This window comes from Globicephala melas, chromosome 11 (genome assembly GCF_963455315.2).
Source record: "Globicephala melas chromosome 11, mGloMel1.2, whole genome shotgun sequence".
Classification (NCBI taxonomy): Eukaryota; Metazoa; Chordata; class Mammalia; order Artiodactyla; family Delphinidae; genus Globicephala; species Globicephala melas.
In genome coordinates this window covers 45,410,030-45,429,328 of record NC_083324.2, presented here as the reverse complement: position 1 = coordinate 45,429,328, position 19,299 = coordinate 45,410,030, and the positions used below count along the sequence as shown (strand labels likewise).

The window sequence follows — 19,299 nt, the reverse complement described above, 5'->3', positions numbered from 1 at the left end:
ACTGGGCCCTGTAAGGCGAGCTGCCTGGCCTCCTGCACATGACGCAGAGGGGACAGCTGGGCTGAGGCCCCCTCCCAGAGCAGTCTTGACTCAGCCCAGGGGCTCATGGGATAGGGGTGGGGTGTCTCTGTCCTCCCTGAAAGATGAGGGCCTCGCTGTCTCATTTCTAAACGGAGCACAGAGAGGCTTTGACGGCTTTCCTTGGTTGGGTGATACCCCTCAGGGGAGGGGATGACCCAAGCTCCGCCCCTCACTCCAAGGAGAGGGAAGCCTTTGAGTCCCTCTTCCAGGGTCTCCCTTCCTCCATGCCTTCTCCGCCTTTCTACCCAGGTGCCTCTAGCCTCCTCCTTGGAGTGTATCTTGCTCCAGCCACCCCTGGACGCAGTGTGCTTGGGTTTCCTGCTCAATGAACTTGGGCATGGGGACCCTGTTGCCTCAACTTTAAAGTGGGAAGACTTTTCCCCTTTCTGCCCCAGCTCTGAGAGCCTCCTTGGACTGTGCAAGAAAGCAAGAAGGTACTTAAATAAACAAGGTCACCACTTTCCTGTGGGTCCTGGGAAAGCCAGATCCTCTGTTGAGCCTCAGTTTCCCTTCCTACATGGCGAAGAGATGGGCGAGTTCAATTTTAAGGGCCTCAGTTCTTCTGAGATTCCCAAGCACTGAGGTTCTGTGTCCCTGCGAGTACACTGGCACAGGGTTTAACCCTGTAAGTCGTCAGACATGCCAGAAGATTTAATTTCATAGGATTCAACTATTCTAGGTGTTTAAACCCCCAGGGCTCAAAAAACAAACATAACACTCAGTTTAATATTCCAGGAAATCTGTCTATGCTCGGTTCTTGGTCCATACTAAGCTTGGCCTGAGCCTGCGCAGCCTTGGGGCCCCTGCACCCTGGCTAGCATGTATGGACTCGGGGTAGTGGTCTGGGACAGCCGGTCCCGATGCCCACCCTGCTGTGGACCTCTGACCACCCTCCCCCTCCCCCACACATGCACACACACATCAGCTTCAGCTGCCGCCTCAGCCGCCAAGACTAACTTGTTCCCAAAGTGCCAGAGGGTGCAGCTGTGGGTTAAATTTAGCCCCTGAGACACTGGTGTGAACCGCTATGGGGCATTCTCCCACCATTCTTCTGAGTCACTTGTTTATAACCTCAGGCTTGCGGGGGGCAGGGGGGATTGGGAGGGGGCCTCAGCCTGGGCCAGGACTGAGTCACCTCCCCGTTCTGTGATCTCAGTGATGTCACTGCCTGTCCCTCTGATCAGTGCTTTCAACCTGCTTGCTCACCCCACCAGCAGCTCCCAGAGGGGCACAGCACCCAGGCAGTTCCTGGAGGTGGTCCTGTCTGTCTTTCAGAAAGGGCAAAGGCTCACCCAGGGGCCTCCAGCCCGGCCCTGGACTGCAGGGCACTTCCAGTAAGAAGCATCAGTGAGGAGACCAGGCTCCGAGAGGCTCAGCAGCTTGGCCAAGTCACACAGCTGGCAGGTGGCTGAGCCAGGATTCGAAGCAGATCTGCCTACCTCCAAAGACCGTGGGAATCCCTTTCTACCTTGCTGCTTCCTGCAAATAACAAAAAATGTCTGTTAGGGCTTCCCTGGTGGCGCGGTGGTTGGGAGTCCGCCTGCCGATGCAGGGGACGCGGGTTCGTGCCCCGGTCCGGGAGGATCCCGCATGCCGCAGAGCGGCTGGGCCCGTGAGCCATGGCCGCTGAGCCTGCGCGTCCAGAGCCTGCGCGTCCGGAGCCTGTGCTCCACAACGGGAGAGGCCACAGCAGTGAGAGGCCTGCGTACCGCCAAAAAAAAAAAAAAAAAAAAAAAAAATGTCTGTTAGTCAGAGTCTCATTTACCAAAGACCAGGACAGAAGGTACTGACTGAACAATTAACTTATATTTATCAGATGACTCAATGACATATTTTTAGATTATGATGAATTCCATGGTGCTCATTTCCTACCAGGCATTCTACTAGAATGTTTACAAGTGGCACATCCATTCATTGAGAACCTACTGTGCACTCTTCTAAATGTTGAGGATTCAGCAGTGAACACATCAGGCAAGAATTCCTGTCTTTATGGAGCCTACCGTCAGTTGAGGGAGGGGGCAACAAATAAATACATAAATACATGCAGGGTGTCAGATGAGAACTGCTACGGTGACAGGTAGCTGGGAAGGGGGCATGGGAAATGACAGGTGGAGGTGGTCACAATTTTAAGTGGAACAGTCAGGATGGACTCACTGAGAGGCCTACACCTGAGCAGGTTCAAGCCAATGCAGAGGAGCTTTCCAAGCAGGGGAACAGCTTGAGCAAAGGCCCTGAGGCAGGAGTGCACCCCTCATGTTCCAGGAACAGCAAGGAGGCCAGTGAACAATGAACGAGGAGGTGAGTAGGAGATAAGGGCAGAGAGGTTGTGGTGGGGTATCATGTCTGGCCAGTGTACAGACTTCAGTTTTTCCCCTCAGTGAAATGGGGAATCACTGTTTATTTTTAAATTATAATTATGGGAAATGCATGTATTTCCAGAGAGAGAATGATATACTGATCTCCCATGTACCCAGCATCCCATTTCAACAACTATCAAGTCATTAAGTCATGGCCAATCCTGTGTCATCTCTGCCCCACCCACTCTGTTCTCACCCAAGGACAGGCCCAGGGATCGGATGTGGGAGGGAGGAAGCAGGACTCCAGGGCTTGTAGTTGAATCAAAGGAAACTGTCATCTCACTTCATCCTTTTAAACGTTACGGCGCTGGGCTTCTCAACAGAAACACGCCAGCATCTAAAATTCTGAGGGCGATGATTTCCAGCCTGAATTCTAGACCCAGGCAAACTCATTCCTGTGTCAGGGTGAAAGAAAGAGTCAAGCTCTTTGGAATTTAATCCCCTGAAGTGGTCCTGAGGAGAAGGTAAATTTCAGGGTTAGGAAAAAGGAGCCCACCAAGACATAAACCTTCTAGAAGTTAAAGATCTCTGCAATGAGCTGAAAGGGATACAGTCTCGGCAAAGTGGGACAGGGAACCACTGGCTGGGGGATGTTGTTAGGCATTCTCAAGTCTTCTCACGGGAGCTGGTGGCAGTGTGTGCACCCCAGGGTTATCTTGCTGCGCGGCTCCCTGGTTACAAGAGTGATGAAATCGATGGAACACCCGCCGTGTTTGCACATATTGGAAGGAAAACTGAATTTATAGCAAAGGGTTTGGGAACGCAGCAGTGATAAGCACATAGAAACCGAAGCAAATCACGCTTAAGAGAGACAAAAGTAAAACGTTGTGCAAGAAAGGAAATGGAATCATATTCTATTATATGGCTTGGTTGAGATCAGTGTTTACACACTCATAATAATGCACACACTAAATATTACTCTAACCCCAAATAATAATATAACCATGCTGGGAGGAAGGAGGAAGGGAAAGTGTGTGCGTAGCGTTTGTGCGTGTCATGGGAGTGATGAAGAAATACATCAATAGCTGATGCCTAAAACTGAAAAAAATCAGGAAAGTAGCATTGGAGGTGTGCTTTCTGTGGGCACGAGAACACCAAAAATACCAACTGAATTGGAGCCGCTCGCCTACCGGGAGTTGGAGAGGAGCAGGTGCAGGGGACTGCAGGTTTTTGTTAAAAAACGAACGTTCTAGAAGTATCAATATTTGGCTTCTTCAACTATGCCCAGGTAAAACGTTAATTTTAAAAAAATAGATATTTTCCCAGGGATTCTATAGAAAATAATGCTTGTGGCATCAGGCCGTTGCTCACAGCACGGTGGGGTCGAAGGGAGGAGGCCATGGGGAGAGGCAGCAGACAGACCACCGATGGACGGGTAGAAGAGGGGAAACAGAGAGGAGCTGAATCCCCACAAGACACTGCAGGAGCAGCCAGGCCCGCAGGCCTGACAGCAAGCTTCAGTTTTAGGGTGACTTGAGGGAGCCCCTGTTCCCTTCAGAGAAGTGGGACTGTGTGGAAGGCAATGTCCCCATCCTGGGGATGGGTACCCCCTCTCTGGCTGGTTAGTGAACCCACCCACCAGCCTCCTCTCCTAGCCCTTCCCGGTTATCCCCCTCTCCAGGTATCTGGGACCAAGTGCCACATACATGGTGGCCTCAGTCACCGCGTGTCACCACAGCCTAGAGTCCTATCCCGCACAGAGCCAGCGCTCCAGTGCAATAATTCTTGGAGGTCCGCAGGGAGAGCCGCCTGCTCCCTCCTCGGAGTCCGCTACCTGTCTTCCACCTGCGATGTCCTCCCAGGTGCTGACATCTGGCTCCTTCAGACCTCAGCTCCTGACTCTGGATGTTCCCCAGGAGCCCAGCCCACCCTCAAGGGAGGGAGACGGGGTGTGCAGATGCTCGGGGCACGGGTGTCCACGTGGTCTTCGGCCAAGCTGTCAGGTTCCGCGCTACCCTTGCTCTGGTCCAAGTCTCTTCAGCCAGTAGTCAGGGCGGAAATGTGTAAAGAAGAGGCTGGGCCAAGGGACAGTTGTACTGCCTTTATTCCCCTTCACTCTTCTCCTCACCCTCCTGCTGTCGCCCGCACACTCTGGGGCTGTGGGGTGGCCACATAGGGCCAGACATCAAGGGTCCACATGCCTGGGCACAGCTGTTCTGCCACCGAGCCCCCCGAGGGGTGCTGTGTTGGCCGTGGTGGAACGCATCAGGATCGGAGGCTCAGGTTCTGCTCCCGGCCTGGGTTCCTAGGGCTTGAGGCCCACCTCATCTCTCTGGCCACTCACCTCCAGCTGGCCCAAGACCGGGGAGTACAAGGGGAGCCGGGGAGAGGGCAGGCCCAGGTTCTGGGCTTGAGGTCTTGGCCAAATGGGCTGAGAAGTCCAACTGGACAGAGGGACGCCCTGGCAGATCTCCAGTGGGAGGTGATGATCCCAAGCCCCCTCCCCCCCACCAGCCCTGGGAAGCGGGTATGATGCCCAGTCCCCTCACTCCAATACCCAGGTGCTTGTTAATTTGTTTTAACAATTAAAAAGGAAATGTAAAAGCTGGTAAAACGAGAACCCCTATCCATACTGGCACTGCTGAGGTACCATTATTGCTTCAGACCCTTGTGGTCTGGCCAGAAAGGAGCTCCCACCAACACTGGCCCAAGGGGAAGAGAGCATTAGCACCAGGGACACAGGGTTCCTGTCCCCGCTGGGGTAGGGGTCTCCCAGGAGAGGGGTTGGCCGTGCCCACCTACAGCTACAATGACCATCTGACCAGTGCCCAGCCTGCTGTCTGGACCCCTCTTGTGTCCTGAGAGGGGAAGTGTATAAGAACAGGAGACCCAAGTCCTGGGACAGGGTCTTGCTACCAGCTCCCCACACCCATCTCCAGCCTCTGCTTGTCAAAGTCTGGCCTCATGGACCAGAGGCCCAGCCTGACCAGGGCCCCCTAGGCTCACTAAGGCTGCAGGGAGGGTAGCAGGTGACAGGGCCACCAGCCCCTATGGGAGAGCCCAGCGTCAGCAACAGGGGGTGGAAAACTCATTGGAGTCCCAGCCTACAGCCCATTCGGGGAGATCAGACTTTTCTTAGGAAAATGTGGGCCAGCTCTGAAGCTGTCAGGCACTGGGACCAGAGGTTAGAAATAGCAAAGGGAAGGGGGAAGCAGGGAGGGGAGGACCCTGAGGACGTCATGGAAGCCCAGAGATCACAGGGTGCAGGAGAGGAAAAGAGCTACAGTAAAGCAGGAGCCTGAGAGACACGGCGCTGACCCCATAAGAGGCTGGAATTCCCAGCCTTGGCGTGGGAGGAGCCTCAGTACTGGGAGCCAGACAGGGAGCTTTCCCCTCTCGCGGAGGGGACCACTTTTTCTCCCCAGAGGACAGCAGGGGCGTCAGAGGGTGCGTACATAGACTCTGGCTGGCACTGTTCCTGCTACAGCCCGAAACTCAACCGGGCCAGGGCACTGCCCCCTCTAAGCCCGGAGAACCATCTGGGCTGTGTGGCTTGGATTCTAAATCCTCAAATCACTCGGGCTCCTTGGGCTTGCCCACATCTGTACATAATAAAGTGCTTCGTTTATTGATGATTAAAATGTCCCCAGCCCCCTGCCCCAGTGCCATGGGCCTTACAAGGAAGTCAGAGGGGTCCTGACCCCCTCAGCCCTTGGGCTGATGGGGCCAGTCCCCCCACAACCCGCCCCCTGGGCTCAGGCCTCGTCCCACTCCAGCCATGCTGGGAAGGTGGTGATGCGGGGGCAGTCGAGGGGTTTAAGGTGCAAAGAGTATAACAGACAAAACTGTATAAACACAATAGGAAAGAGCTTAACTAGGAAACAGGTAGCTTATGGAACCTTCCTCCCCATTTCAAAGGCAGGAATGGAGACGTTAAATGACAACAAAAAAGGATGTCCTATTAGTGCTGGCCTCGTGAGGGCAAGCGTTGGGCACAGGCTGGGTGGGGCTCTCCCGGTACCCCCGACCCCGACCCCCAGGGCCTGATCGTGCAGGCTCCTCGCTCCACCCGTGAGCACAGAGGCGCAGGAGGGACGAGGCCGCTGGACACCAGCCAGGGGCAGGCTGTGGCCAGGCCCAGGGAGTGGCTGAGGCCTGTGCTGCCTTCCAGGAGCAGAGACAGACACAGACACAGACGTCTGTAGCGTGGGAGATTCGGCTGGGGCAGCTGCTGAGGGATGGGCTGCTCCGTGAACAGCTGCCCTGCCCCCTGCCCCACTGATAGCACCTTGAAACCTCAGAACATCTGCCCGGGCCTGCTCCTTAGGGCCCTGGTCCCTGGGGTCCACCCATGTGCAGGGGCTCCTGGGCTGCAGTGCCTGTGGGAGCCAGCCCGTCTGCCCACCCAGGGCCTGGCCCACCACACCCTGAGGCCCGGCAGCTCTTGGGGACACCTTCCCCAGGGCCCTCGGTGCAGCCGGGGGCAGGTCGGGGATGCCGTGGGGAAAGCAAATGCCTGGGGTCCAGCCCCCGCCCGCCCCCCCTCCCCACGGTGCACAGCTGTGGTCGTCGCACCTCGCCACGCACGCCCACCCCACACAACCCCCGGCGTCCGGGCCCAAGTCCCCGCCTCAGCATCCGCAGCCCTCACGGTGGGCCCACAAGTCCTCCAAAGGGGGACGGCACCCCAACTTTTCCCCAAACCCTCCGGGATGAGGGGCGAGCGAGGGGGCCCAGGACGGGCGGGGATGAGCAGCTGAAGGTGACCTGGGCTGGGCCTGGTCGCCCCCCTCTGGCTGAGGCCTCAGCGGAGCAACCAGTCACACCTGCTCCCCAGGTCCCTCTACACCCGTACCTGCTGCCTCCAGCGCCCCCCTCACCTGGAGGGGGGTGCCGTCAAGAGTTTCCTCTCTTTTCGTTTTCCTTCACTTCCAAAAAACAAACAGACAAAAAGTAAAGGCTTCAAGGAGCCGCTGAAAGGGGGCACTTGGGAGTGAGGTGTCCTCCGCCAGCTCTGGGGGCTGCCAGCCTGCACAGCCCCCAGGGTCAGAGGCCCCGGGCAGAGCGTGTCCAGCCAACTCTGGAGGTGTTGCTCCCCCCCGCCCCGCCCCACGAGGACGAGTGGAGGGTCCTGGGCCCGTGCAGCAGGCAGGCGGTTAGTTGTTGGTGTTCAGCCTCCCGCCGGGGCTGGCAGCGGTGGGGAAGAGCGGCGGCGGGGGAGGCAGGGTCTGGGGCAGCCCGGGCAGCAGGGGGAGGGCCTGGGGCGGGGCGGGGGGCAGGCCCGGGGCTGCGGGAGCGCTGTCGCCGGCCAGGGGGTGGCTGATGCGGAAGCACTTCTCCTTGTGCGCCTTGAGCATGTTGGAGAAGCGGAAGCGCTGGCCGCACACGTCACAGGGGTAGGGCTTCTCGCCGGTGTGCGTGCGCCGGTGCCGCTTCATGTTGGGCCGGCTGGTGAAGCTCTTGCCGCAGATCTCGCAGATGTACGGCTTCTCCCCTGCGGGGTGGGTGGTGATGGGCCGTGGGGAGTCGCTGGCGGGCCGCTACGCCCCCACCCCCACCCCCGCCCTGGGCCAGCCTCCGGGCGTCCACGGAACCATCCCGGCCCGGCCCTGGCACTCTCGGATCCTTGCCAGCCTGTACCAGCCTCGCCCGACCTGGGGAGGCAAGGAGGCCGGCGCTGGGCCTCCTAGCGGAGAAGGGGGCCCGGCCCGGTGCGGAGCCCCTCCCCGTGGGGCGGCCGTACCTGTGTGGGTCTTCATGTGCTCATCGAAGTACTGCTTCATGTTGAAGTCCTTGCCGCACCACTGGCACATGAATTGCTTGTGGCCGATGTGGATGCTCATGTGCGACCGCAGCTGGTACTTGTACTGGAAACGCTCGTTGCAGTTCTGAGGGCGGGGTGGAGGGTGAGGGGGTGAGACCCGGCGCAGAGCAGGGGAACAGCCTTCAGGGAGGGAAGTGCTGGCCCGAGACCACAGGGCTGTGGGAAGGACTCACATGGGGAGGGGCTCCTGGGCAAGGAGGTGTGGATGCAAAGGCCAGCCGAGGTGCTCCTGGGGTGGGGCAGTGCACGGGCACAGGTGGAGAGGCCGTGGGCATGCAGGGCCCAGGCAGGAATGGGGGTCAGGAAGTGGGAAGAGGCCACAGAGTGGAGGGAGCCCTCATGCTTAAGGCCCTCCATCCTTCCTCCTGGTCCAAAGGCGCCCCACCTCATCCCCACCTGCAGCTCCATCTCTGATCTCTCTGCCTAAGATGCTCCGTTCTCCACCTCTCCAGAAAGCCTGCCCCATGGTTCCAGCCCATGCAGACTTCCCACCCTGGACCTTCGGGGGTTGGGTTAGGGTGGGGTGGCAGGGGTGTGGGGGGAGGTGCAGGTGGGCAACCAGGTAAGGATGGAGTGGGAGGCAGACATCAAGGAGGGGCCCCTTTCTTTCTGCATCCTATTCTCCAGTACCCCAACCCCTGGTTTTCAAGCAGCTGCTCTGATCCCCGCCCCCGTCCAGGATGGCTCCTGGGGCAGGAGGAGAAGGGAGCTCACCTCGCATCTGAACGGCTTCTCCCCGGAGTGCTGCAGTGAGTGCACCTTGAGAGACATGCTGCGTTTGAAGGACTTCCCACAGGTCTCGCAGGTGAAGGGCATGTCCTTGGTGTGGGCTACAGGGCAGGCACCATGGCCATGACATCTCGGGGGGACCCATCTGGCTCCTCCCAGGGGACCCCTGCCTGACCACCCCCGAGATCCGGCCCAGATCCCGCCTGCCAGGACACCACCTACCCTGGGGCCTGCCCCACAGCCTCTGTCCCCCAGGCAAGGCCCCTTCCCTCCCGGCTAGGTCTCTCTGTTTGGTCAGACAGGCATGGAGGCCCTCTTGGTTCTTTCGCGTCTGGCCTCACTCCCAAAGCTTCGGGGAAAGATAGAAGGATTTCAAGTGGGACTGGCCTCGGCTCAAATCCTGGCTCAGCCACCGGCTCCCTGCATGGCCAATGTGTGCCTCAGCGAGCCTCAGCACCCTCTTCTATAGAAAGAGGGTAGAGTGGTCTTGGGCCTCCAGGGTGGCTGGGTTTTACAGACGGTGGCACCTGTAAAGGCCTCAGCCTTGGGTCCCATGCCATCCAGAGGGAGTTAGTTACCTGCGCTCCTCCCAGAACAAACTCCAAGGAAGATCTGGGAGGAAGCAACTGGAGACACGGAGGGCCCCCCTCAGAGTTCAGAGCTGGGGAATCCAAGCCCAGGAAGGACCACCAATCCTGGGTTAGCCAGCATGCTTCTGGCCGATACCTAGACCCCGGGGTCCCAGCTCCCAGTCAGTTCATGCTGGAGGCCTCTAGCACTGTCTGGTAGACAACGGGGGTAAGGCCTGGCCAGGGCACACTGCTCCTCCTTGGCTACCCCTCTCTAGAGCACCAGGCCCCAAGCGGGCAAAGAAGGGAGGGCCACCTGGACACCAGACTCCCAGGCAAGCCCACCTAGAGCGGAGGGAGAGCCATGCCCAAGGCAATGAAGTGGCCCAAAACACACTTGGGGGCCTCCTTACCGTGTCCAGGTATGACCCCTGGGGGAGGGTTGCATTCAGAGAAGCCTGAAGCCCTATCAGAGGCACAGCTGTCCTCAAACTGAGACTGGGCCTGTGTCAGCCCCTATGGCACTTCATGTAATTTAGAAAAAGGTGCTCTGGTGGACACAGCCCCATGTCAGGATGCACAGCCTGGTTGGCAGTGTGCTAGCTGGATTCTGGTCCCCACCTGCCATCTTGTCCAGGAGTCCTTGTGCCATGTGCAACCTGCCCAACTCTGCATGGCAGCCCTGGCCCCAGAGGCTGTCCAGGACACACCTGCCACTGCAAGCAGCCCCCCACCCCCTACCTCCCAGCTACGAGGGGCCTTCTCACCCCTTCATATTGCCCTTGGATTGTGAAGTGTTTCCCAGAACACCCAGCAGCTGGCCCGCATGGACCTCAGGCTCCATCCCTCACCAGCCTGGACTTACCGACCATGTGCTTGCGCACGTGAGCCATGGTGTAGAACTTCTTCTCGCAAATCTCACAGGAGAACTTCTTTTCTGCGTAGCCGTGCACAATCTTATTGTGCTCGTGGAGGGACCAGAGCTTCTTAAAAGCTTTGCCACACGTCACACACTGTGGGGTGAGAAGACTTTAGGCTCTGGGTCAGGACCATGTGACCTAGGACTAGTCACTGCCCCTCTCTGGGCCTCAGTTTCCCCACCTGAACTGTGCTGGAGAGAGAGGCCTTGATGTCCAAGGACCAGCCAGATGTGATGTGCTGAGAGTTGGGGGTGGTAACTCCCTAAATACTTACCCACCTACCCACCCACCCAGGGTGGGTCCCTCATCCTGAACTCACTAGGGTCAGGGGCCACCTCTTCCAGGAAGTCCCTCCTCTGTGCTCATTTCAACAAGGCATCTTTCTACAAAGAAGAGACACATAACTGGCTGAAGGACCACAGTGGGTGAGGAGGCTACTCAGTTCATGGAGAAGTCCCTCAGATAACAGGTCCTGGCAGAGCTGGGCCATTTTCTCTGCTGCCTCCCCCTGCTGGGACCCATGCCTTGACACCATGGAGATCCCCAAGGAGACAGATTCCAAAGGACTGGGGACTGTAGGAGGTACAAGGGCCTATCAGGCAATAGACGGTGGCGGGAAACTTGAGGGCCACACTCCCCTCCTCCTCTTCTCCTGGGCCCTTGTCCTACCCATCCCTGCAGCAGGCCAGGGCTCGGGCAGAAACTGGGTCAGGGTGCCCAGGACAGAAGAGGTACAAGCGTCTTTCCCCTTCAGGAGGGAAGCTCAGGTGTGTGCACACGGAGAGTCAAAGGGCAGCCCAGCAGGCCGGCAAGTGGGAGCGTGGGCACGAGGGTGGGGCAGGCATCCAGGTAACCCCAGATAACACTTTCTCCACAGGGCACTGCAATTAGCAATTAGTTCAGGCAATTAGCACCCGCCTACCTACTGCCCCCCAACCTCACTGCCAGTCAGAAAAGGCAAAAACCAGCCTGGCTGGCCCTGTGCTGCCTGCACCCTGAAAGGCCGGGCTGGCCCAGACTCAGGCTGGCTCAAGGCTTGGCAGCCAGCCCAACTCCCCTGTTTGGCCCCGGCAGCCCCTGTGCTTCCCAAACTGCTCATCTGGTCCCTTTTCCCAGGCCCAGGCCAGCTGGTACCTCCAAAGAGCTGAATGCAGGGGTTTCTTCCTGCTCTGCTGCCCCTTGCTCCTTTCGGCCTTTGAAGGAAGTGGGAAATGGCGCCCCCTTCTGGGCAAACCCTTCCTCCCCTCACCTGTGCTTTCGTGCAGTGCACAGTCTGAGAAACTATACATGGTGGCCCTGTTGGCCTTGCGGCAGCCCAGAGATTTACCAAAACACTGACTCATCCCTCCTCAGAGCTGGCTGTCCCCCAGCCTCACGTGCTCAGACAACTCTCATCCTCCCGAGTCCGGGCTCCCCTCTGCCCCTCTGGCCAAGGGTACTGTTTGTTCTACCCCTATCTGCACGTCTCTGCACGTGCTGAAGCTCAGCTCTATCCACCTCCTCCAGGAAGCTCTCCCTGACGTTATCCCTTGAGCTCTCGCCACCCTGGGCTCACCCTTGGGCCTGGGCTGGTCCCACTGTCCAGGGGGCCAAGCCTGGTCTCTGCAGACTGTGTGGGCAACGCAGGTAGCAGGACACTGGGTGCCCGGGGCCCAGTTCCAGCCTGGCCCAGCCTGGATGGCTGCCCCTGTGGGCCCCGTGAACCCACCCCGAGGCCCACCTGGATGTTGCGCTCGCAGTCTGTCTGCCGGTGTAGCAGCAGTTCACTCTCTAGCAGGAAGCGCTTGCCGCACTGGTCGCAGATCTGCATGCGGCTGTGGGTCACGTTCATGTGCTTCTCCAGGTACCAGCGGTTGTTGAAAACACGCGGGCACTTCTGGCACGGATGGTGCTGCTTCTCCTCCAGCTTCACCTTGGCCCCCAGACCGTCAGCGGCCTGTGGCCCTCGAGCTGGGGCAGGAGACCCTCCTGCAGGTGGCTTTGGCCGCTTCCCACCTTGCCGTCCAGCCTCCTCAGGCTCAGGGAGGCCCCGGCGCCGGGCAGACCGCGTTGCCATGCGACTGTGGGGAGGGGCGTCTGCCCCGCTACCGCGGCACCCCGGCCCCTGCCTGCCCCCCGCCTCCCCATCCTCCTCCCCCTCCTCCTCCTCCTCCGAACTCTCCTGACCCTGCTCGCTGTGCCCCTCCCCCTCCTCCTCCTCCTCCTGCTCGCTGTGCTCCTCCCCCTCCTCCTCCTCGTCCTCCTCCCCCTGACTGCCGCCCTCCTCCTCCTCCTCCTCCTCCTCCTCCTCCTCCTCCCCCCCTCCACTGCCACCGCCCTCCTCTTCCTCCTCCTCCTCTTCCTCCTCCTCCTCCTCGTCGGCCTCCTCATCCTCCGAGTGTCTCTGCAGCCCGTCCTCCCCGCGCAGCACCATGGTGGCCGGGCCTGTGGCGGCGCCCGGCTTCCCCTCGGGCCCTGTGGACACGTGCAGCGTCTGGTTGTTGAGGTTCACCTCCACGATGATCTGGGACTGCTCCCGGTGACTGTAGGTGCCAGAACCCCCAAGCTCCTCCTCCAGCTCCTCCCCGCCCTCCAGCTTGCACAAGCTCGCGGGGGGCCGGCCGGCCTCCTCGACGCCACCCTCCTTCTCCTCCTTGAAGAAGGGCTGAGCCGGCCCGATGGTGGCAGGCACCGTGCCACCTGTGGCCCCAGCCCCGTCCTCAACGCGCACCGAGTAGGGGTCAGGGCCCTCACGGGCGTAGATCTTGGGCAGGCCCGGGGCGTCGGCCTCCTGCTTGATGTCACAGTAGTAGGGCGGTGCGGCCGGGGTGCAGCTGGCGGCCGGCTGGGCGAGGGCCACGGCGCCGGGGCCCGGGGTACCGAGGGAGCGGGCGTCCAGCAGCTCCTGGCAGGATGCGGCGATGTCGGCCATCTGCAGCAGCGAGGCGGCGCTGAGCACCTCGTGGACGTTGGCTGCGTTGACCAGCAGCTTGGACGTGTAGATGAAGTTGAGGATCTGCTGCAGGCCGCCGGGTGCCAGCGCCTCCAGGGACAGCTCCACGCGCTGCAGCTGCTTGTTCTGGGTGAAGAGTGAGTGGAAGAACTGGCTGTAGGCGGCCAGCACGCCCTTGTGGGCCGGGAAGACGCTGCGCTGGGGCACCAGCACCAGGTCCACGTCGCACAGGTCAGGCTGGAAGAGGCGCTGCTCGTTCAGGCGGCCCATCAAGCAGGCGAAGTGCAGCGCCACGTCCTCCACCAGCGAGAACTCGGCCGCCGGTGAGTCCGTCGTCTTCTCAACCAGCAACTGGGGGGCAGAGGGCACAGGTCAGGTCAAGGCCATCTGGGAGGTGGCCACCCACCCATCACTCCTGGTTCCATGTTACAGGGAAGGTGCCGAAGCCCGAGCAAGGACGAGGGGGAACCAGGATTCAAGCCCGAGTCTGCTGTTCCTCAGAGCTCAAACTCGGGTCATGACCTTCTGAGGCTGCATGTCAGCCCCTGGGTCAGTGGTTAACTTTTCCTGGCCTCCAGCTCTTCCGCTGTGAAATGGGAGAAGTCATCCCAGAAAGGGGAGGGGAAGAGGAAGAAAGGGGAAGGAAAAGGTTCAAGGGTGACCAATGGTCCAGGTGGGCCAGGAACCTAGGGGTTTCCTGGGATGCGGGACTTTTGATGCTAAAGCCAGGGCTGACCCCAGCAAACCAGGACTGGGTTGTCTCCCCAGAGGCATCCCTTCACCATTTCTGGGCCCCATGGATCCTCTCTTCCACACTCACTCACATACGAATAAAGCCAAGCCTGCCTAAGCCCAGACGGCTCAAGAACACGTCGGGCTCACTGCTCTGCCTCTGGCCACTGCACCCCTGGGGCAGCACCCGAGGGAACCCCTCAGCTCACCCGCAGCAGCCCTCAAGGTCTAGGCCTGAGGCCTTGCAGAGGCAGAGACTTTTGTGAAGAAATCCAGGCCCACGGCCCCACTGCCCTGTCGGAGGAGGCTGGTGAGGTCCAGCCGTCCCCTCCTTCCTCGGCCGGAGCTCGGGCCAGGCTGCTGCCTGTGGCCTCAGGCCTGGCGGCAGCAGCTCCCCACCACACCACAAAGGACACAGCTGTGTTACCTGTCCACCGTGCTTGAGGCAGGAGGCCCCTAAGGCTTGTCCCAAACCCTTTTCTCTCTAGGTCCCCAGACCCCAGGGTCAGGTGTGACCCAGGCCCAGAGGTTCCGAGATGGCCTCCTCATGGAGGTCACACCACTGGGGGCTTCTGGAGCCTGAGGGAGGCCCTTGGATCTGGTGGGTCAGATTCCTAGACCCTTGGGCCGCATCCAGTACCTGTGAATTGCCCAAAGTAATTATTCCTGTTTGCACCACAGTGGCTTCCCCAAAAGGTGGGCAGCACAGACAGGCAGGCTGCCCAGTCCCTTGCACGGGTCCAGCGCACAGCAGATGTTCAATTAACATCTGTCGACTACCTGCCTGGCTGGACCAGCCCCGCAGGTTCCAGGTTCTGGCCCTCCTCAGGCCCTGTCCAGCTAAGTCAGAGCCTCCTACATTTGAGGGTACCTTGCTGCACTGCAAAGACATCAGCTCCCCGACGCCGTGCACCTCTCTGGAAGCCTTCGGATGAAACCCCAGTCCTGTGCATCCACAGCCCACCCCTCCCCTTCATGCCAGTCCTTCCGGTCACCTGAATGAGAGGATCTACCCTGGGCCTTGGGATGAGCCTCAGGGAGCCTCCAGGGGCAACCTGCTGACAGATATGCCCTGGGTTTCACCCTTCACATCCAGCAGCCCAGGACAGCACCCATGCTCCCCCCACCCCCTCTCTCACCACCGCCTCTCTTGAGTTCTCCCCAACACCTCCTTCCCCCCAGCCAAGCAGCCACCCATCTGCTCGTCTGTCTCGGGGCTGCTGGCCCGTCCAGGCCTGATCAATCTAATGGGGATAAGATGCCAACCCCCTCCCATCTCCATCCACTGACTCATTGTGATTCATCTTCTGGGACCAACCCCTATTACATAGATGGGGAAACTGAGGCTCAGAATGGGAGGGTCCCACAGCAAGCAAGAGCAGAGCCCCTAGACTCTTAGCTCTGCTAAAGCCACCCAATCTGTGCTGGACTAGACACTATTCCACGTGGAACTATTTCTTGGCCTTTAATGACTTAAAAAGCAGGATGAGGCATGTGGGGACCCTCCCACCCAGGGGACCAGCTGTGCTTCCCCAGACCCCATCACCACCTCTGGCGACCTGCACCCTCCTTCCCAGAGCTGCTGCCACCTGCGAGTCGGTGAGGGGTCAGGGTGCAATTGGCTGTAACGGGTTCCTCAGGGCCTCCAGGGGCCAGGCAGTGGTGGGGAAGTGGCTTGGATAAGGACCTGGCAATGTCGGACCTGTTGTGGGGTACCCACCCTAGGGCACAGGGTTCTGGTCCACTGTTCCCCCTTCACAGAATGCCCTCCAGTGCCTGCCTGCCATGGGGCAAGGGCAATGGCTGACACTTCCCTTGTGCAGATCTGGTCCCAGGATCCAGTGAGGACCCCTCTGGCCTCAGCAGGGGAAGAAGGGTTAACCTAGGGGGTAGTGCTGCCCCAAAGACTCCATTTCCAAGGCAATACTCCCAGCCCAGCCAGCACCATCCTTGGCCCTTGAGGGGCCCAAGAACCTTACAACCAGGCAGCCTGACTGGACTTCCTTGACCGGGCACATAGATGCTGCCTAAGTCCATAACTGGCAGCCCCTCAGCAGGGCGCAGCTACCCCCAGCCTAGTACCTCCCACACAGGGCCACCAGCTGTGTCTGCCTCTCCAGCCAGATGTGCTGGCTCCCTGAAGCTGCAGATGCCCCTCCCCATCTGGTTGTGCCAGCTGCAGCCACACACCCCACCCCCAAGTCCAGGCCAGCCCAGCTAAGATACAAGACCAGGGGAGTGGTCAGGCACTTGCGTTGCCAGGGCGTTTCATGCCCTCAATCCTCCCCCCAGGCCAGGCTGGGGGAAGACCAGGTGCCAGGGACACCTGCCGAGGCTGCCTTACCATGGTCAGACCCTTCCACTCCTAAGGGGCACTCTGCCTCACTGTCACGAAACCACCAGATTCCTACCCTGCCCTGCCATCTCCCTGGAGGCCCTAGGATGAAACCTGGGCGTCCATCTGCACACCCTACTCCTATGTCAATCCTTCCATCGCTGGGCAGCAGTGGGTGGGCCCAGACTGAGCAAGGGGGCACAGGCTCATGACTTCCAGCCTCCTCCTTTTAGGGAGGAGGTGTCTATGCCAGCCTTCTCTCAACTCAGGCCATTCGTCCTTCCGGAGAAACAGGCCCAGAGAGGGCGGGAGACCGGCCCAAGGTCACACAGGAGTTTGGACCGGAGCTGCAGGCGTCCCCCACATTCCGCTCGGCCCAGGAGCCCCGAATCCCCAGGCAGGGCGTCTCCAGCGCCCACGTGGCCCAAGGCCCAGGCGGGAATCCGACCTCCTCCCTCCCCCCATCACCCAGTCCGAGGGCGGTGCCGTCCGGGCTCAGAGAAGCGCCCCCCTCCGCCAGTGCCTAGCAGGACCTCAGCCTCTCGTGCCCGGGCCCCAACCCCAGGAATTTAACCCCTTCCCCGCCGACGGCCGCGTCAGAGCGCCGCATTCCCAGTCCGCAAGGACCCAGAGAAGGGGTCGGGGAGACCCGGAGAGGGGTAAGATCCCTCACATCCCTCCACCCCGAGCCGGCCGGCCGTGCGCTCCAGAGGGCAGAGCGCGCAGGTGGGCGGATAAGCGGGGGGACAGGCAGGGCCTTGCGTACCATGGTGCCGTGGCGCTGGGGGCTCACAGGGCCCCGCGGGATCGCGCTGCCCCCGGCGGCCAGGCCGGGGCCGCTCCATGAAGAGCCGCGCTGGGGGCCGCCCCCGCGCAGGGCCCCGCGACCATGGCCCCCGGGGGCGCGGCCGGGCGGGCTGAGGCGCAGGGCCGCGGCGAGTCCAGCCGCCGAGCAGCTGCGGCCCCAGAGCCTCGGGCGCGGCGGGCGGGGGGCGCGGGGCGCCGATTGGAGCCCGCGCGTCAGCTGGGGCCGCCGTCTGGACGCTTAAAGGGCCAGGCCGCCCTGCGCGCCGGCGGGGGCCGCGGACACGCGTGGTGCGCGCCGTCCCGGTGCAGCCCGCCCCTCCTCGGGCCGCCGGGGCCCCTGGCCAGGACCCGCCGCTCCTATCCTAGCGGACGGACCCTGGCCTCACCTCTCCCGCGCCGAGCCCCCTTTCCTCCGGGAAGTTCGTCCCGGAGTCTAACCTCGGTGTCCTCCAGCTGCGCCACAGAGGCGGGGTCGGAGTAGGAGGCGGCCCTGAAATCGGTAGGCTGGGCTCCCCCCCGGCCCCCACAATCAGCTGCGGGAAAGGCTTACCCCTGCTCCCCTGAGCGACCTCACACTGAGGGACCGAGTCCCCGTATTCTAGCCGCGTCACCATCCCCACCCTCCGGCCTGGGCTGCTCAGTCTTTAGGGTGAGCCTAAGATCGACAATTAGCCTGGCCGCCCCCCGCCCCCCCCCCCAGGACAGCTCAGGGTTTGTTTTGGTCTGTGCCTCCAGGACTTGGTTCTGGTCGACCCCTATGACCCCTACCTGGTGGCTGCCTCTGGCTGCCCAGGGCCGCCCAGGGCAGGAGATGCAAGAACCCGTACCGCAGCTGCATTGATGAAATCCTTTAATGTGACAGGCCCAGAGGCCTAGGTCCCACTGTGTCCCCCAGCCATGTGGCCTGATGGCTGCTGAGAGGCCGCCCTGCTCCGTCTTTGCTGGGGAGATGCAGCCAGGCCTGCGGAATGCTGCTCTGGCATGGACACCAGTGGGGGCTGGGGGCTGGCTGTGCTGGCAGGAGGCTGCAAAGGAACACTGGCAGGCTGAGCAGGCAGCAGGGTGGGGACCACAGGGTGCTGGGCCGGTCAGGGTCTAGGTGGTGTCTGGGCCGCCATTGTGGCGAGGGGGCCTCTCGTACGGCCCATGTCATCATTCAGATGCCTTTCTGTGCCCCCAACTCCAAGCTGATGGCTGCCCCATCTTTGGTCACTCTCACATTGCCCCCATCCTGCAGTACCACAGAGTATCCCCCTACCCCTCCGCTCACATGTGCACTTGTGCTTACACACCCACCCATGCCTGGCTGTAGCAGTGTCCCCTGAGTATGCCACCTTACTCATGAGGAGGCAGGAACTCTGGGGCCTGTTCAGAGTGACTTGGTTCTGGGTGCCAGGGGAAGGAAATGGAGCAGAGGCCAAGATCCCCGGCAGGCGCCATCCTGTAGTTTGATGTCTGTCCTGTGAAACTGCAAGGGCCTCCCCTGAGGCCAGGATGGGTAGGCCCTTACGACAGGGCCATCCCAGCGTCAGGGAGAACACATCTCACGGGCCCAGATGGGGGTGACCAGAGAGCGCCAAGAGAAAGAGGAGGAAAACACATAGCCACGTGGAGGGTGAGGAGAGACCCTGGTGGGAAAAGAGATGGGAAGAGAGGAAGGGGCACAGGTGGGGACATGCCCCCAGAGAAGGCCACTGCAGACATCCCGCACTTCTGTGGCCGCGGTGGGTGCAGAGACAGCTGGCTCAGCTGCCGAAGACCTCAAGCTGAGGCCGGGCCAGAGCAGCCTGCATGCCTGACCAGCCCATCGCCTCAGGGCTGCCTTCCACTTCTTCCTCCATCCCAACCCACTTCCTCTTCTGACTCAGTGGATCCTTGCACAGGCCTGGGAGGTGGTAAGAGAGGAACTGTGTACCCACTGGTGGGATAAGGACAGTGAAGGTACAGCAGGACAGATCACACAGCAAGACACCAGCGTCAGAAGCCAAGAAAAGGGAGGCTGGAGCAGTCTCCCCCGCAGGGTGGGAGGAGCCTGGCCGAGAGGGCTGCACAGGACACTCCTGGGCCCACTTC

At 60.7% G+C, this 19,299-nt stretch overlaps 1 protein-coding gene across 2 annotated transcripts; it reads right to left on the bottom strand.

The window, feature by feature from the left end:
• Window positions 1-5,983: 5,983 nt before the first annotated feature.
• On the bottom strand, window positions 5,984-18,172 carry ZBTB47 (zinc finger and BTB domain containing 47). 2 transcript variants are annotated; one of them, XM_030830265.3, is made up of 6 exons: window positions 17,995-18,172; window positions 12,141-13,703; window positions 10,366-10,513; window positions 8,917-9,032; window positions 8,122-8,266; window positions 5,984-7,872 (listed from the first exon to the last, which is right to left on the bottom strand). In XM_030830265.3, the coding sequence occupies exons 2-6, from the start codon at window positions 13,620-13,622 to the stop codon at window positions 7,535-7,537; spliced, it is 2,229 nt and encodes a 742-aa protein (XP_030686125.1). In that variant the 5' UTR covers window positions 13,623-13,703; window positions 17,995-18,172; the 3' UTR covers window positions 5,984-7,534. The 2 variants fall into 2 exon arrangements, with proteins under 2 accessions (XP_030686125.1, XP_030686124.1); XM_030830264.3 differs by lacking the exon at window positions 17,995-18,172 and adding an exon at window positions 17,186-17,380.
• Window positions 18,173-19,299: the final 1,127 nt, after the last annotated feature.